This window comes from Fringilla coelebs (assembly GCF_963513975.1).
Source record: "Fringilla coelebs genome assembly, chromosome: 16".
Classification (NCBI taxonomy): Eukaryota; Metazoa; Chordata; class Aves; order Passeriformes; family Fringillidae; genus Fringilla; species Fringilla coelebs.
The window spans coordinates 1,327,886-1,343,458 of NC_140042.1; the positions used below are offsets into that span (position 1 = coordinate 1,327,886).

Here is a 15,573-nt window from a genome sequence, read left to right on the forward strand (position 1 = left end):
CGGCAAGGAAACGGGGCTGGGGACACGGGGGACAGGGCGGGGGTGGCCCCGCCGCAGCCCCTCAGTACGCTGGCACTTGGTAACCTTTGGGGTTGGCCTCTAAGGTCTCGGTGAAGGGCGGGCTCTGGTAGGTCTCCGTGCTCTCCACGCCGCTGCCGCCGGGGTAGCCGGGGTAGGAGGCGCTGGGCTCGGTGCCGAACTGCTCGGTGGCGAACAGGGACATGTCCGTGCCCAGGCGGTACCGCTGCAGCGCCCGCAGCGCCAGCACCACCTGCGGCAGCGAGGGACAGCGAGGGACAGCGTCACAGGGGCAGGGCTGCCACCCCACCGCAGCCCGGAACCACCGCCGAGCCCCAGTGCCCCTGCCCCCCAGCATCCTGTGTCTCACCAGCATCACCCCAGGACCCCCAGTCCTCCAAGGATCCCCCAAATCCCCAGGACCTCAAATGCTACCAGGACCCCAAGTCCTCCAAGGATCCCCAAACCTCCAGGACCTCGAATCCCACAAGGACCCCAAGTCCTCCAAGGATCCCCAAATCCCCAGGACCTCGAATCCCATCAGGACACCCCCATCACCCCACATCCCCTATCACCCCACATCCCCCCAGCACCCCACATCCCCCATTCCCTGCAGAGCACCGACCCCATGCAGCACCCCACAGGCTGCCACCCCACTCTGTTGTACCCCAGCCCCAAACCCCCCGGGAACATTCCAGAAGCCATTTCTGTGGGGCAGGGTGACCCCCAGAGCTCTGCCTGGCCTGGGGGGCCCTGGCCGTGCACATCTGGCACTGCTGGCCCAAATAAACACATCTGCTGTGGGGAGGGCGAGCTGCCGAGGGCCAGCCCAGGAAAATAGGTCAGTTCTGCCGAGACTCCTCCAGCCCTTTCCAGGTTGCTGGAATTGAGGTTGCAAACGGTGGGAAATGTGGGCGGCAAAGCCGGGAGGGCCCCGCGCTCCTCTCCTTCCAGGAGGCTTCATTAACAATTCAATTAGTTTGTAAATGACGTTCTGAGGAGGCTAAAAAATGCCTGTCGAGGCCAGGAACGGCTTCCCAACCATCACAGCCATCCTTTGGGATGGGACAGGGTGACAGCAGCGTCCCCACAGCCCTCCTGGGGTGGGAGCAGATGCTGATGGGATGGAGAGCATCCCCCCCACTGCCCTGCCCCGCGGCAGAGGTGGGGAAGAGCTGGGATTAAAAGAGATTTATTGGGATAATCATAAAGCAGGGAGCAGTTAAACTGGGGAGAACTGGAGCAAGGCTCGCTGCTGGAAGGCCTGGCACTGGCTTTTGCCCCAGTTCTTTTGAGGCAGTGTGGAATTAGGGCACATCCCGGGGCTCTGTGCCCAGGGGAAGCTGCAGGAGGGATGGAGGGAACCCAGAGCCATCCGTGCCTCTCCACACACAGCTCTGGGGTGGGATCCCCCGGCTGGCTCCAGGTGAGCCCCAGGGCTTCTCACAGCCCAGGCTGGAGTCCCTCTGCCCAGGTGGAGCTGACAATGGGATCAGGGGGGGTTTCTAAGCCCCTTCTCCAGGCAGACAGCAGAGGGGCCAGGCTGGCGTGGCCCTGGAGGAGCTGATGAACCCGAGAGCTCCCAAAGTCCCCCAGCCACCCCAGGGAGCTGCTCAGGGCAGAGATCTGCTCCTGGGGATTCTCTGCCTCCGACAGGGTCCTGAAATCAGGGCAGCTCGTGGCTGGCCACACGTATTCAACAGGAACAAAACCTCCCAGCCTCAGGAGAAAGGGCAGCCTGGAATTCCCCGGGCAGAGGAGACGGAGCTGAGGCTCCCCTGGCGCGAAACCACCGGGGCCACGCGCGCAGGCTCCCCAGCACAGCCCCCCAGCACCCAGCAGGGCTCACTTCTGCAAAGGCAGCCCTCCCCAGCAGCTCAGGGCGGGTTTCGTTTCTGCTCTGCCCCCCCAGCCCCTCACCCAGATGATGATGGAGAAGAAGGAGAAGGTGATGGCCGCCCGCGCCGCGTCCGCGCCCTGCGCGAAGCCCCGCGTCAGCGTCGTCCTCTGCCACTGGTTGGCCAGGAAGCAGAAGGCCACAAACCACAGGAAGGCCAGGAAACCTGCAGGGGAACACGGGGGCTGAGACACAGGGAACCCCCAGCACCCTGGGGCTGGAAGGCAAAGCTCAGCCTGAAAGCCAGGATTTGATCTGAGACCCCGGGAAAGGCTCCCAGACTGCGGTGCCAGAAGAGAGAATGAGGATTTGTGGTTCAAAGCAGAGGCAGGTTAAGCTAAGTAGAAGAAAGTTTAGAGTTTTATGAAGCAGAGACATGTTAAGCTGAGTAAAGGAAAGTTGAGAGTTTTAAAGTGTAGTACTGTAAGTCTGTGTGCCATAACTTGATTGGCTAAGAAAGCTCACACTGTAGCGTGAGTCCATAAGAGAAAATATTGAAGGATTGGGTCAAAAGCATAAATACCCTTGTTGGCAGTGTTTTGTTTATGTTATTTATAATAAATCCTTAAAAGGTGTTGTAGCTAGAGGTCTTGTGACCCTCTGAGCCACGCAGTGAAGATGTGAGCTGAACTCAGCCTTCCTGTCTATGTAGAAGATAAGAAAAATAAATCATCTAAAGCAACTCCGAGGTCCTGTCTCAAATTCCCTCAAAATTCCCACAGGAACAGAGCTGCTCAGTGCTGCCCCTGCCCAGCACCTCCCCTTTGCTGCTGCACAAACCACCGAGGCTTCCAATAGGAACAGGAATTTTGGGAGCCTGGCCCAAAAGGAGCTTTTTGAACACAAAACCAGAGATGGAAGGACCCTGTGGGGACATCTCAGTGCGTTCCCTGCCTGGAGCTCAGTTCAGGCACGCCTCAGCCTGATCTCAGTGAGCCCCAGGGACAGTGTTGGAGAGGGACTGTGCAAAGAGCATGGAATAACAGGACAAGGGGAAGTGGCCCAGGCTGAGGGAGGGTGGATTTAGATGGAATATTGAGAAGAAATTTTTCCCTGTGAGTGTGGGGAGGCTCAGAGCAGCTGTGGCTGCCCCTGGATCCCTGGGAGGGTCCCAGGCCAGGCTGGAGCAGCCTGGGACAGTGGGAGGTGTCCCTGCCACGGCAGGGGGGGGGTGAGATGGATTTTAATGCCCCTCACAACCCAAACCATTCTGTAATTCCGTGATTCCATGACACGTGAGAGCTCTGCTCGTCCCTGCAGAGGATCCCCCTGGGCCTGTGGAGCTGAGCAGAAACCCTCTGGTGATTATTTGATTATTCCTGCCTGGAAGCAAAGCTGGCTGAGCAAGATATGGCTGCAGCTGCCCTAATTCCATCCCCAGCCACCAGCACTGCCCAGTGCCAAGCAGCTCAGGGCACAGCCAAGGAAAAGCCAGGAGCACACAGGGCCAGCAGCAGGGGTGTTCTCCAGCTCTGGGAAGAGGAGCTGCACCATCTGGACCCTCCCATGGTGCTGCTTTCAGGGTCTCCATCACTCCTGATGTCTCAGATTCCGGGTGTCAGTGCACATGTGGATGTTGGGAATGCTGAGCTGCCCGGCAGCCCCCAGGATCATCAGCACATCAGGACCAGCAGCCAGTCCCTGTCTGACTGCAGGGAGAGCAGAACCTTCCTTTATTCCCATTTGTTCCCATTTCTCTTGCCAGTTTTCCCTAAATATGCCATAAAATGCCTGGGAGCATCCACACCGAGTGCTGGAGGTGCAGGGCTCAAGGCCTTTAATTCAGAATTTGCCCCTAACTGCACTTTAAGACACATTCCTTGTCTCCTCCTGCAGGGCCTGGGAATTCCCAACCACCAGGCCTGGCCATGGAAGGAATCCCCCCTTCACAGGAAGGATCAGCCAGGTTTCCTTTTCCAAATGACAGCTTCACCAAATGCAGCCAAGCCTGTCACCAAGCCCACTCACATCTCTGCATCAGCATTTTCACTTCCCCTCAGGACACTGAACTGGTTGCCAGCACTAAAGGGCAGAGATTTACTGGGATTTACTCCTCAAAGGTCACCCTTTAACTCAGGGATGTTTTCTGTCCCCTGCTGTCACAAGGGGGCTTCCCCAGCAGCTCCTCCCTGGAGTGGGAACCAGCTCCAACCCTCCACTTGGCCCTCACTGGGGGTACACAGGGGGTCAAAAACCCAGAGGTGAAACAAGAGCAGCTCCCAAAGGTCAATTCCCACCGTGGGAGCAGCAGGATGGCTCAGGGACAGGGCTGGGGACATGGGGCTGGCACAGGGGACATGGAGCTGGCACTGCTTAGGCTCAGGGACAGGGCTGGGGTCACAGGAGTGGGACACAGGGCTGGCACTGGGGCTGGCACTGCTTTGTGGAGGGGAAGATGCTCCTGTGTGTACCCCTGGAGCCAGTGCAGCTCACCCTCCCTGCCCACCCTGTCCCCAGTGCCACCGTGGCTGGGGTGGCAGCCCGGGCTGCCAGGAGTTAAAATGACATCATGCAGAGCCCGGAGCCAGCACGGCTGCGCTGGGTACTGCAGCTGCCAAATCCCTCTGCAGCACCGACCTTGCCCTGCTGCCTGCAGGGGCTCGGGGCTGCAGGAGAAGCCTCTCCCCTCCGGAGCAGCCCTGGGATTGTCCCGGTGCCACGGGCAGGGCAGGTGGCACTGCCAGCGCAGGGGACGGGGTCAGGCACGGCCAGCAGCTCCAGAACGGCAGCCAGGTGTGGGTGATGCTTGGACACGAATTTTGAAACACTCTGAGAGGGCTGAGCTGGCAGTGATGGTGAGGCTCATGTGCCAGCCCCAGCTCCTCTGCCTGCAGCACCCTGGGAAAGGAGAGCCCGGGATACACCTCGGGAGATAAGGATCATTTAAGGAGATAAGGATCACTGAAGGGTCTGCAGACAGAGCAAACAGCCTGGAGGAGGTGTTACCACCCTAATCCCAGCTGCTCTCCAGCAAACGCCTGTCCATGGGAACAGCTGGAGGAGCAGCTGCAAGAGAAGGCTGAAAATGCTGCTCTCGGTGTGGTGGCCCTGCCTGAAGCCCCACCTGTGCCCCAGAGCCACCACCCAGTTACTGCCCAGATGCATTTCAGGAATAAGTTCTTCCCTGTGAGGGTGGAACAGGCACAGGGTGCCCGGAGCAGCTGTGGCTGCCCCTGGAGCCCTGGAAGGGTCTGGAGCATCCTGGTCCAGTGAAGGTGGAACTCAGTGGGATTTAACATCCCTTCCAAAAACCATTCCAGGATCCGATGGCTCTCTCATTTCTCCTCTCAGCGGATCCACCACAGGGACAAAGGGGAGAGGAGGCAGGGTGTGAGAGGCTGGCAGGGAGCAGGGGCTGCCAGGGCGGGAGGAGGATCCCAGCCTGGCTCAGTGACACACAGCAGCAGCCACGGGAGGGATGTGGTGTCCCCCTTCTGCTGGAATCCAAGGATTTCAGGCACCAAGCCCCACAGAAGGGGCTGTATATTTTATCTAACAAGGGCTGGATGCTCCAGCACCTCGGAAATGAGCTTTGCAGCGAGGAGAGAACAGCCAGAACAAGAGGCAAGGCAGGGAGGTGATGATGGATGTCTTCATGTGGGACAGAGCTGGATAAATCAGACCCAACAGAGCCTGGCAGTGCAGAGCAGCAGCTGCAGAGGGAGCCAGGCAGCTGCCAGGGCAGAGCAGGGCAGGTTCCCTGCCAGCCCTGCCTGCAGGGAGGGCACAGCAGGTCCCAGGGCAGCCCCAGCTGCACAGAGCTGCTCCTGCCCTGCCCCAAACTCTGCACAAAGTGAAACCAGACCCGAGGCAGCTGCTGGAACCACCTTTGCTTTCTCTGAGCTGGAGCAGGAGGTGTGGGCAGGTAAAACCCATGTGTGGGTTCTGAGATGTGACCACCAAGCCTCACCCCTCTGGGTGGCCTCACCAAACCCACAGTGAACACCTCCAGCTGCAGGGTGAGGACACCCCACTGTCCCCAGCCACCACATCTGCCTTCCTCGGTGTCACTGAGCCCAAGGCTGCACGGGACAACTCCCCTGCCACCCGTGCTGTCCCCAGCCACGGCACAGGAGTGCTGCCAGCCACGGGAGGAGCAGGGAAGGCTCCAGAGAGGAGGGGCAGGGCCCAGCAGTGAGTCCAGGGAGGCAGGGCAGGGCAGAGCAGGGCAGGGCAGGGCAGGGAAGGGCAGGGCAGGGCAGGGCAGGGCAGGGCAGGGCAGGGCAGGGCAGGGCAGGGCAGGGCAGAGCAGGGAAGGGCTGGGCAGGGCAGGGCAGAGCAGGGAAGGGCAGGGCAGGGCAGGGCAGAGCAGGGCAGGGCAGGGCAGGGCTGGGCAGGGCAGGGCAGGGCAGGGCAGGGCAGGGCAGGGCTGGGCAGGGCAGGGCAGGGCTGGGCAGGGCAGGGCAGGGCAGGGCAGGGCAGGGCAGGGCAGGACAGGGCAGAGCTGACCAGGGCAGAGCTAACCCAAGCAGAGCAGAGCAGAGCAGAGGAGGGTACCTGAGAAGCCCAGGTCCAGCAGCACGGCCCGTTTGCGGTCCTTGACGCTGCTGATCTGCTGGAAGTGCAGGTCCAGCACGAAGAAGAAGATGCAGCCGAAGAAGGCGATGACGCCCACGGCGATGCCGTAGCTGCAGGCGCTCTCATTCTCGTTGAAGATGCAGAGCAGCTCGGGGTGCTGGCTGTCCTTGTTCACGTAGCACTCGTTCACGATGGAGCCGAACACCACGATGGAGAAGATCTGCGGGAGCGAGCAGAGAGCACGGCTGGCTGCCGGTGGCACTGAGCTCTGCCCCCCCACAGCAGTGACAATCCTGTCCCCGGCTCCCTGGCAACGAGGTGTTTGTCACGCACATCCCGGCTCTGCTCTGGTTGGTGGCTCCAGGCTGCACCTGGGTGTTCCTCCTCTGGGAGCTGGAACCTCCTCCTGCCTCCCAGTGCCCTGCTGTGCAGGGTGGTGTAAGGACCTGCTTCTCCAGACATGCTGGGGAAGGAAAAGACATCCCCGTGGGGCAGGTCCTGCACAGACTTTGTGCTGTGCTGCTCTCTGCTGCCAGGCTGGGCACCAGAAAGCCCCTGGTGTCCCCAGGGACGGGGGACAACTGAGCAGCTGAGCCAGGGAAGGGCTGGATGGCTGCTGGAGGGGACAGGGGACATGTGTGGGGAGGTGGGACAGGGGCACAGGCCGCCCTGGGAGCAGCAGGGTGATTCTTTAGCAGGGGCTGGAAGGTGCAGCTCCTGAATCCATTACCAGTGACCTGCTTGGGCCCAGGAGGGACAGAAGGGCAGGGGCTGCTGGGGCTGCCCAGGTGGCCACGCTGGCACCAGAGGTGTCACACCCCTGTCACATCCCTGTCACACCCCTGCAGGCGGGGAAGGAGCCGATGGCAGCGGTTGCCTCAGGTGACACCATCCCCTGCTGCACAGCCCAGGAATTCCCTTATCCCCAAAGGCAGGAGGGGAGGCTGCAGGAGCAGCAGAATCTGCCCTGGATCCCTCCCTGGATCCTGCCCTGTATCCTGCCCTGGATCCCGCCCTGGATCCTGCCCTGGATCCCTCCCTAGATCCTGCTCTGGACCCCTGGGCAGGGGCTGTGAGCAGGGCAGGGCAGGCACATCGTCCTCACACTGGGAGCCTCTGATCTCATCCCTGCCAGCACCAGCAGCCCTGCTGGCTCCCTGCTGGCTCCCTGCTGGCTCCCAGGCATGCAGGGCAGAGATAAGAGGCTCCTCCAGCTCTCCTGGGGTTGGGCACAGGGCACAATTGGCTCCTCCTGCACCTGCAGGGACAGCACGACGAGACAGGGACAGGTGACACTGGATGAAGCCCAGCTGGTGGCACTCACAGTCACCTGTGTCACCTCCTGCAGCTCCCAGGGAAGCTGTGTCACAGAGCAGGGGAAGTGGAGCAGAACCCACAGTGGGCAAACCACCCCCAAGGTCCAACCACTCTTCAGCATAACACTGGGACAGATCTGCTCTTCCTCCTCTGGGAGTTCAACCACGGCCTGGGGCCCTGTCCCACAGCCCTCCCTGGCTCAGATCAGCCCTGAGCACCAGCCACCAGCTCAGGGGCCACCCACATCACCCTGTGGCACCTCGAGGGCCACCCCTGTCACCCTGTGGCTCCTGTACCCTGCTCCTCCTGGTGCTGTGCTTGGGGAGCACTTGGGATGGCACAGCAGCATCATCACCATCATATCATTATCACCACCATCATCCCCATCATTATCATCCTCATCATCACCATCATCCTCATCAGTATCCTCATCACCGTCATCATCCTCATCATCATCATCATCATCATCATCATCATCATCATCATCATCATCATCACCATCGTCAACATAACCATCCTCATCACCATCTTCATCATCATCACCATCATCCCCATCCCCACCATCATCCCCATCATCCCCACCCTCCTCATCCTCCCATCCCCATCATCCCCACCCTCCCCACCCTCCTCATCCTCCCATCCCCACCCTCCCCACCCTCCTCATCCTCCCATCCCCACGCTCACACAGGAGGGGCCCTGTGTAAGGCACAAACAACAACAAACAGCTCTAATCGTTTTCCCAGAGCTTTGGCAGCAGCTGTAACATCAGCAGTTGTAAAAATCTGCTCATAAATAATGCAAAATTGTTATTTACCATCAGAAATAGCAGCAGCATTTATGAAGCAGGCCCTGGGAAGAAGTAATGTGATTCTGGAAAACATGAATAATTGAGGACCTCTGATTCCACACCATTACTTCTCTGGCAGGCCAGCAAACTTGTACTCAGCTGCTCTGAGAAGTTCCACTCATCCTCCCAGGATTCACAGCCTGCTCCAAGCTTGTGGGGGCTGCTGGAGCCCGGGGCCCTGGTGGGGAGGGGAAGCTCCCCTAAACACAACTCAGGATGGCACAGCACAGGGGTCTGATGCCTGCACCAGCTTTGCTCACCTGTCCATGTTGATTTTTTGTTTTGTTTTTTTAAAGGATGCTTTATCACTTCCAGTTGCAAAGGATTTTGGAAAGCAGAGCATCCTTCCTGCTGCCAGACAGCCCAAGTGGCTCAGGCCATGAGAGCCCAGTGTACAAAACACAGGGCATGCAGCTTTTCCTTGGGAGGCCAAAGGAGCCACAAATTCCAAGTGCACACATTCGGCAGATGAGCTCAAAACATCAGCACTGCTTGGAATATTCCTGTCAGAATGTGCCTTTCCACGGGTTACCTCTTCCTCACCCCAGGATTGTAATGTTATGGTTTTTCTTAAAAAACCCGCTGGTGCTGGTGAAACATTTTAATGAGAATAAATTTGGTGTTGTCTTTCTAAGTATAGATGAAAAAGTGCTTTTATTTTAGGCAAACGTGGGTAGATGAAATAAATGTGGGTGGGGAAATAAACCCCCTGTGTCTTTTTTTGAAGCTCCCACAGAACAAGTGCATTTCCCCCACCACCTTCTCAAGCCACAGCGGCTCAAAGCCCCAGGCAGCTCATCAGAGACTCGAAAGGGAAAACACAAGGTCAGATTTTCCGCTGTGAGCGAGGTTTGGTGGGCCTGAGCAGCACCTCAGAGGATTTGCACAGGAGCCTTCACAGGACACTCCATTTCCCAGCTGAACAACCCAGCACCACCGGCAACAAATTCTGCTTTTCCCGGCTGAAGCGGCGCAAGGCACGGCACAAAACTGGACTGTCCCCAGTTCCCCCGGTGGGAAATCGCATTTTGCACCCTTGCATCCTGCCAGAGCTGCCGTGGGGATGTGCTGGCAGCTCGGGGGGTCCTGCTGGGGGTTCTGAGTGCTGGGAGCCCCAGCTGCAGCAGCTGCAGCAGAGCACGAGCGCTGCCCTGGCTGCAGGGGAATGGGAAGGAGGAAAGCTCTCCTCTCCCATCCCTTCCATTCAGAGCTGCCCCTCAGCACACCAGGGAGCCTCTGGGGGCTCTCCTGCTGATGGAGCCAGCAGCACAGCTCCCCCAGTGTAAAGTTTGATTCCAAGCAAGAGGAGACACCTCTCCAGGCCAGGCAGCATTTCTGTGACACAGGACAGTGGGACAGGACAGTGGGACAGGACAGTGGGACATTCTCTCTGCTCAAAGGGTGGGCAGGCCCTGGCACAGGTGCCCAGAGCAGCTGTGGCTGCCCCTGGATCCCTGGAGTGTCCCAGGCCAGGCTGGACGGGGCTGGAGCACCTGGGACAGTGGGAGGTGTCCCTGCCATGGCAGGGGTGGCACTGGGTGGGCTTCAAGGCTCCTTCCAACCCAAACCATTCCAGGATTCTGCTGGAATTCCCAGGGTGCTGGGACCCTGCTGTGCCCAGGTGGAGACACCTTTCAGGTGTGGATAGAGCTGGAGCTGTGGCTGCCCTCCCTCCAGCACTTTTTTGCCATCTGGAGGATGCTGGCTGGCCAGGCTGCCTGCCTTTCTCCTGGAGCTGTGCTCTGCAGACCCCCATTCCCCCCTGAAGCTCCAGCAGCCTGGACCCCAGCACACACAGCTTTCTCCCTGCTGCTTCCAGCTTTCTGCAGCCTATCCCCTGAAATGTGCTTCAGCAGACCTTGCAGCCTGAGCAGAGCCAGGCAAGGAAAACAAGAGGCAGACAGCAGAGGAGAGCAGGAGCTGAGAGCTTCGGTGTGAGCTGACAGCCATCTTAAGGTGAGCATTTCCCACTGCTGGGGAGCTGCACTTGCATTTGGGACCTGTAAAAAGCACCAGCAGAAGGAGTGGGGCTGCAGGAGGCTGCAGAGCCCGGCCCTGGTTACACACACAGCCGTGCCAGCAAGGAGGAGATGGATGCACGAGGAGAACAGCCCAGAGCTCATCCTCTGCTGTGCCTCCTCCAGGCCAAGCTCTGGAGATCCCTCTCTGCCTCCCAAACACCTCCTGCTCAGCTCCCTGCCCTCCTCAGAGGGAAGGAGCCACCACCAAACGGGAAAGGAAAACAATTCAGGTCAAATCAGCACGGGCCAAATCCCGCTTAGCACCGAGTGTTTCCCTAAGCCCCTCTAAGCCCTGGGCTGTGCACGGGCCTGGCACAGATCCCCCTGGCACAGATCCCCCTGGCACAGGGGGCAGCCAGCCCCACGTCCCCCTGCAGTCTGTCCTGACAGCTGTCGGTCACAGGGAGGTTTCCAGCACTGATCTGCACCATTTCCTGGGGGCTGTGAAGAGCAAAGCTCAGCTCCAGGCGCTGCCAGATCTCCCACAGCACCACGGGGATGGCCAGCCAGGGGTTCTGGCACAGAGAGAGGGGGGCTGATGCTGGCTGTAATAGGTTTAGGGCCACGTTCACCAGGCTAATCAGCTTGGGAGGATGTCTGTTGATGACCACATGACTGATTTTTCCTGAATTACTTCTTCTGATGTGGTAAGAGATGCTGGCTGAGACACAGCGTTCATTCAAGGCTCCTAATCTCGTCCTGCAATCTGAGCACATGGCACCAGCAGTGCTTGAAACCAGAGATGACAGGAGCATGACAATTCAGAACCATTTTAAGCTCAGATGCAGCAAAGCTCCCCTATAATTCCATTACCAAAATGTTAAGTTGAAGTTCTGCCTTTAATCCGTAGCCTGCAGAAAGAGAAAATTAAGGCAGAAATCTGATGACCCTTCTGAAAAGTGGTCAGGACTGAAGACTGAGGCAGCTCAGATGATACTAATGACTCTGAGCATTGCTGGGGGCTCCTGGAGCAGCCTTGGAGCTCTTCCCTAAGAGCCCCGAGTGCTCAGGAGTCCCTGAAAGCCCTGAGGAGCCACCCAGAGCTCATTCCTGCACTTCTGCTGAGCTCCAGGGAGGCAGAGATGGATGGGATGGATGGATGGGATAATGGGATGGGATGGGATGGGATGGGATGGGATGGGATGGGATGGGATGGGATGGGATGGGATGGGATGGGATGGGATGGGATGGGTGAGCTGGGGTGGTGAGGATGGGACCCAGCATTGAGCTTCTGCTGCTGCTCTGCATGGAATCACAGGAACTGCTGAAAAAGTTTTCCAGAATATTTTCCAAAACTGCTTTTAAAAGCCCAACCTAAGCCTGTGTTAAGTGAACAATTGCCCTGAGGAGCTGAGTGGCCACTTGAAAGTCTGGCTGGCACGGGCAGTGACAGAGAAAGGAGCTCATGGTTCTGCAGGCAGCCCTCATGAATATCAACTCTGTTTGGCTGTGCAAAAAATGTCTCAAAAGGAAACCACAAGAGCGATCACATCTTCATCTGACAAACTGCATCAGACAGAGAGGGAAGAGATGAATGAGGAACTGTTAAATGGTTCTTTCCAGCTTTTGATTTTGCAGCTCAAGCCAGGAGTGGTGTTTTTCCCCCCCAGATACTCAGAATTACTCCCTCAGGGGGAGGCAGTACCAGGAATCCCCTTGGGCACCGCTGACATTTGGGGATTTCTGTGTTGGTCACCGTTCACCTGCCAGTCCCTCACATGTCTCCAGCACAAGGTCCCCCAGGCAGCCACTGGAGCCCCAAAAAAGGGAACTGGACCTTTCCTTGGTGCTGGGAAGCCCCAGCAGCGGCCACCAGCCAGACCAGCCCGAGTCGCTCCCCTCAGGCACCTGGGGCTGGCCCCCAATCCCGGTGGGATTTCTCCATCACCCCCACCCAAGCCAGCCCGTCCTGGCAGCCCTTCCTTTGCCCAGGAGGAGCTGGAATCACACCCAGAGCAAGGCTCCTGTCCCTGCGGTGGGATCCAGCGCTCAGGGTAACCGGGGCACCGCGCTGCGCCGCCGAGGCACAGGAAGGAAAACCACGAGAGAAAACCCAGCCCAAAGCTGCCCTGAGCCCAGGGCTGGCCCAGCACCCACCCCTGGCTGCTCTGTGTGCCCCGGGCAGCTCATCCCCCCGGGCATGGCAGGCAGGAGAGCCTGGCAAGGTGCTGTTTGCTTGGGCAATCAGGGGGGCATCGGCTCAGCTCCTGCCCGGCCAGCAGCACGGATGTCACCCCGTGCCACAGCACTGCCACTCACCCAGGACGGCAGCAAGGCAGGCAGCAGAGACCCCAGCAAAGCCCTGGCTGCCTCCCCCAGCCAATCTCCCCGTGCTGACAGGGGTTTGGCCTGGAGGGCACAGCAGCAGGAGGGCAATGCCGTGACTGCAGCCCCGGCTCACACTGGGCAGGAGCCACAGGCGCTGAACTGGTTTAACACACTGGGCTGGGACACCAAACTGGGGCTCTGAACCCCCAGCTGGAGCGGTGCTGAGCCCTGACAGATCTACCAGGGAGTGTGAGACCTGGGGAAAGGGCTCCAAAGGGAGCTCCCCCAGCCCGCTGAAAAGAGCAAAAACTGCCTTTTTGCTCCGTGGGCTTTGGCCAGCTCTGAATGTTGCAAACACTTATGGGGTGGCAGCATGCTCATCCCAGTTTGCCCACACTGGTGGCCCCTGCACTTGTTTGGAGTGAAGCTGATGCATTTCTGTAGTTGTAAGCACTCGTTTGTCACTGATTCCCTGGGAACACAGAGCCAGGAAAGGAGGGACTTCACCACTGAATGAACCAGTGAATATGTACAGGAATATCTCCTAGGCTGGGATTTTTATTTTGTACCTGTATTCCATACTCTGGTCCAATCCCCTCCATCCAACAAGCATGGGAGCCCTCTGGGTGCAAGGTGGCACATTTATTTTAGGAGGGGCTGAACTCACCAGATTGATTTAACTGTACCCAAACCCTACAGCACTGCCAGCAGCTTGCCATTGCCACTCAAGGAGGACCCAGGAGGATCCAGACCAAGTTTTCTTCTAGGAAACACAACTGCTGCCCTGTGCCTCAAAATGCCCCATCCACACCAAGATCCACGCCCCATCCATGGATCTGGATGCCCCAGATCCATGCCTGGCCCCGTTTTTCCCCAGCAATGGAGCTGTGGGCCTTCTCCAAGCCCTGGGAAGGACAGCAGCTCCCATCAGCCACACACTGCAGCGTGTGGTTTCACTCTGAGCATGTGACTGCAGCTGGAATTGCTCATGTGCTGCTGCTGGGGCCTCTCCCAGGGCAGCGCGGGCCGGAGAGCCCCTCGGAGGCAGCGGTGTACCTGCGGGGAGGAGGGCAGCTGGGGACTGCCCGCACCTCCCCAGCACAGCTTTGTGAGCTCCCTGCCTCGCTGAGCACTGCCACGGTGACACAGAGCCAGCACAGGTGTGACATGGGCGAGGACAAGCCCCAGGCTCATCCACAGCCTCCGGCCAAGCGCTGGGGCCAGGCGAGAACCGGGCAGATCCTTCCCACGGCGGGGTTTTTGGGAAGGACCCGGCATTCCTGACCTGCCGAGGCCCTGCACACCTGCAGATCTCAGCAAAATGCCGGGCTGGGGGAGGCAAATTAGGGGCTGTCCTTAGCCCTGGGCATCGGGGCGCCCTGGGCACGGAGCACCACCAAAGCTTTCCCTGAGCCCTGCACAGCCCATTCCTCCTCCTGCCCCACGGTGGGAATTCACAGATGGGAAACGTCCAACACACACGACACCCTCTCGGCAGCACGGGGGAGCTGGGCAGGGCCGGCTCCCGGATTTCTGTCACACACACGCATGCACGGAGCGTGGAAGGCAGGAAAATGTCCTCTGCCTCCCGCTCCGAGCCCCATCCTCCGGCCCCGCACGGCAGAGGGGCAGCGGCGCATCCCGCCGCCGCTCCCGGCCCCATTCCCGAGGAAACTCCCTGCCAGCTCCCCCGGGAGCCGGCACTGCCCGCGGGGCTGGGCAGCGCCCGCCGCACCGGCAGCGCACCGAGCGCCGGGAACGATGCACCGGCTGCGGGCACGATGCACCTGAGCCGCCCATCGCCCCGACATTGCCCATCGCCCCGGCACTGCCCATCGCCCCGGCACTGCCCATCGCCCCGGCATTGCCTATCACCCGGGCACTGCCATCACCCGGGCACTGCCATCACCCGGGCACTGCCCGCAGCACCGGGCGCTGTCCCCGCACCGCCGCTGCCCAGCCGCGCGCCGCCGCGGCCGTTCCGCCTTACCCAGGTGGTGACCCGGAGGAGGGTCTGCGGCTGCTTGAGGAAATCCACGGGGTCGATGGCCCCCCCCGCCCGGCCCGCTCCGAAGGACGCTCCTTCCATCTTCCCCCGCGCCCGCTCCGCGCCCAGCCGAGCCCGCCGCGCGCGCCCCGCGCCGGCCGCGCGCCCGCCCCCCCCGCGCCCCTCCCTCGTGGGCTCGTCCGCAGCGCCGCGTGCGGGAGGCGGGAGGAACCACCCGTCGGATGGGGGGGGCGGGGGGGGCGAGAGGGGGTGGTGGGCACGGGCAGGTGCGCGCGGCCGGCGCGGGGCGCGCTCCCGGCGCTGCGAGCCCGAACTGCGCCCCCGACACCGGGATGGGGCTCCGGGCACTGTGACACTGTGACAGCCGCTGTCACCGAGCTGTGGACATGGGCACTGTGACAGTGGGACAGGCACTGTCACCGGGATGGGGCTCCGGGCACTGTGACACCGTGACAGCCGCTGTCACCGAGCTGTGGACATGGGCTCTGTGACAGAGGGACGGGCACTGTCATCGGGCTGTGGACATGGGCACTGTGACAGTGGGACAGGCACTGTCACCGGGATGGGGCTCCGGGCACTGTGACAGCCAGTGTCACCCAGCTGTGGGCATGGGCACAGTGACAGCGGGACAGGCACTGTCACCCAGCTGTGGGCATGGGCACAGTGACAGCGGGACAGG

The 15,573-nt window shown here is 60.1% G+C and overlaps 1 protein-coding gene across 1 annotated transcript; it reads right to left on the bottom strand.

The window, feature by feature from the left end:
• Positions 1-61: 61 nt before the first annotated feature.
• SYNGR3 (synaptogyrin 3) lies at positions 62-14,975 on the bottom strand (the record flags this gene model as incomplete). The annotated part of the gene is made up of 4 exons (XM_084216405.1): positions 62-271; positions 1,939-2,081; positions 6,413-6,653; positions 14,877-14,975. 4 exons carry the CDS (start codon positions 14,973-14,975, stop codon positions 62-64), a joined length of 693 nt encoding a protein of 230 aa, XP_084072531.1.
• Between the last annotated feature and the right edge of the window lie 598 nt (positions 14,976-15,573).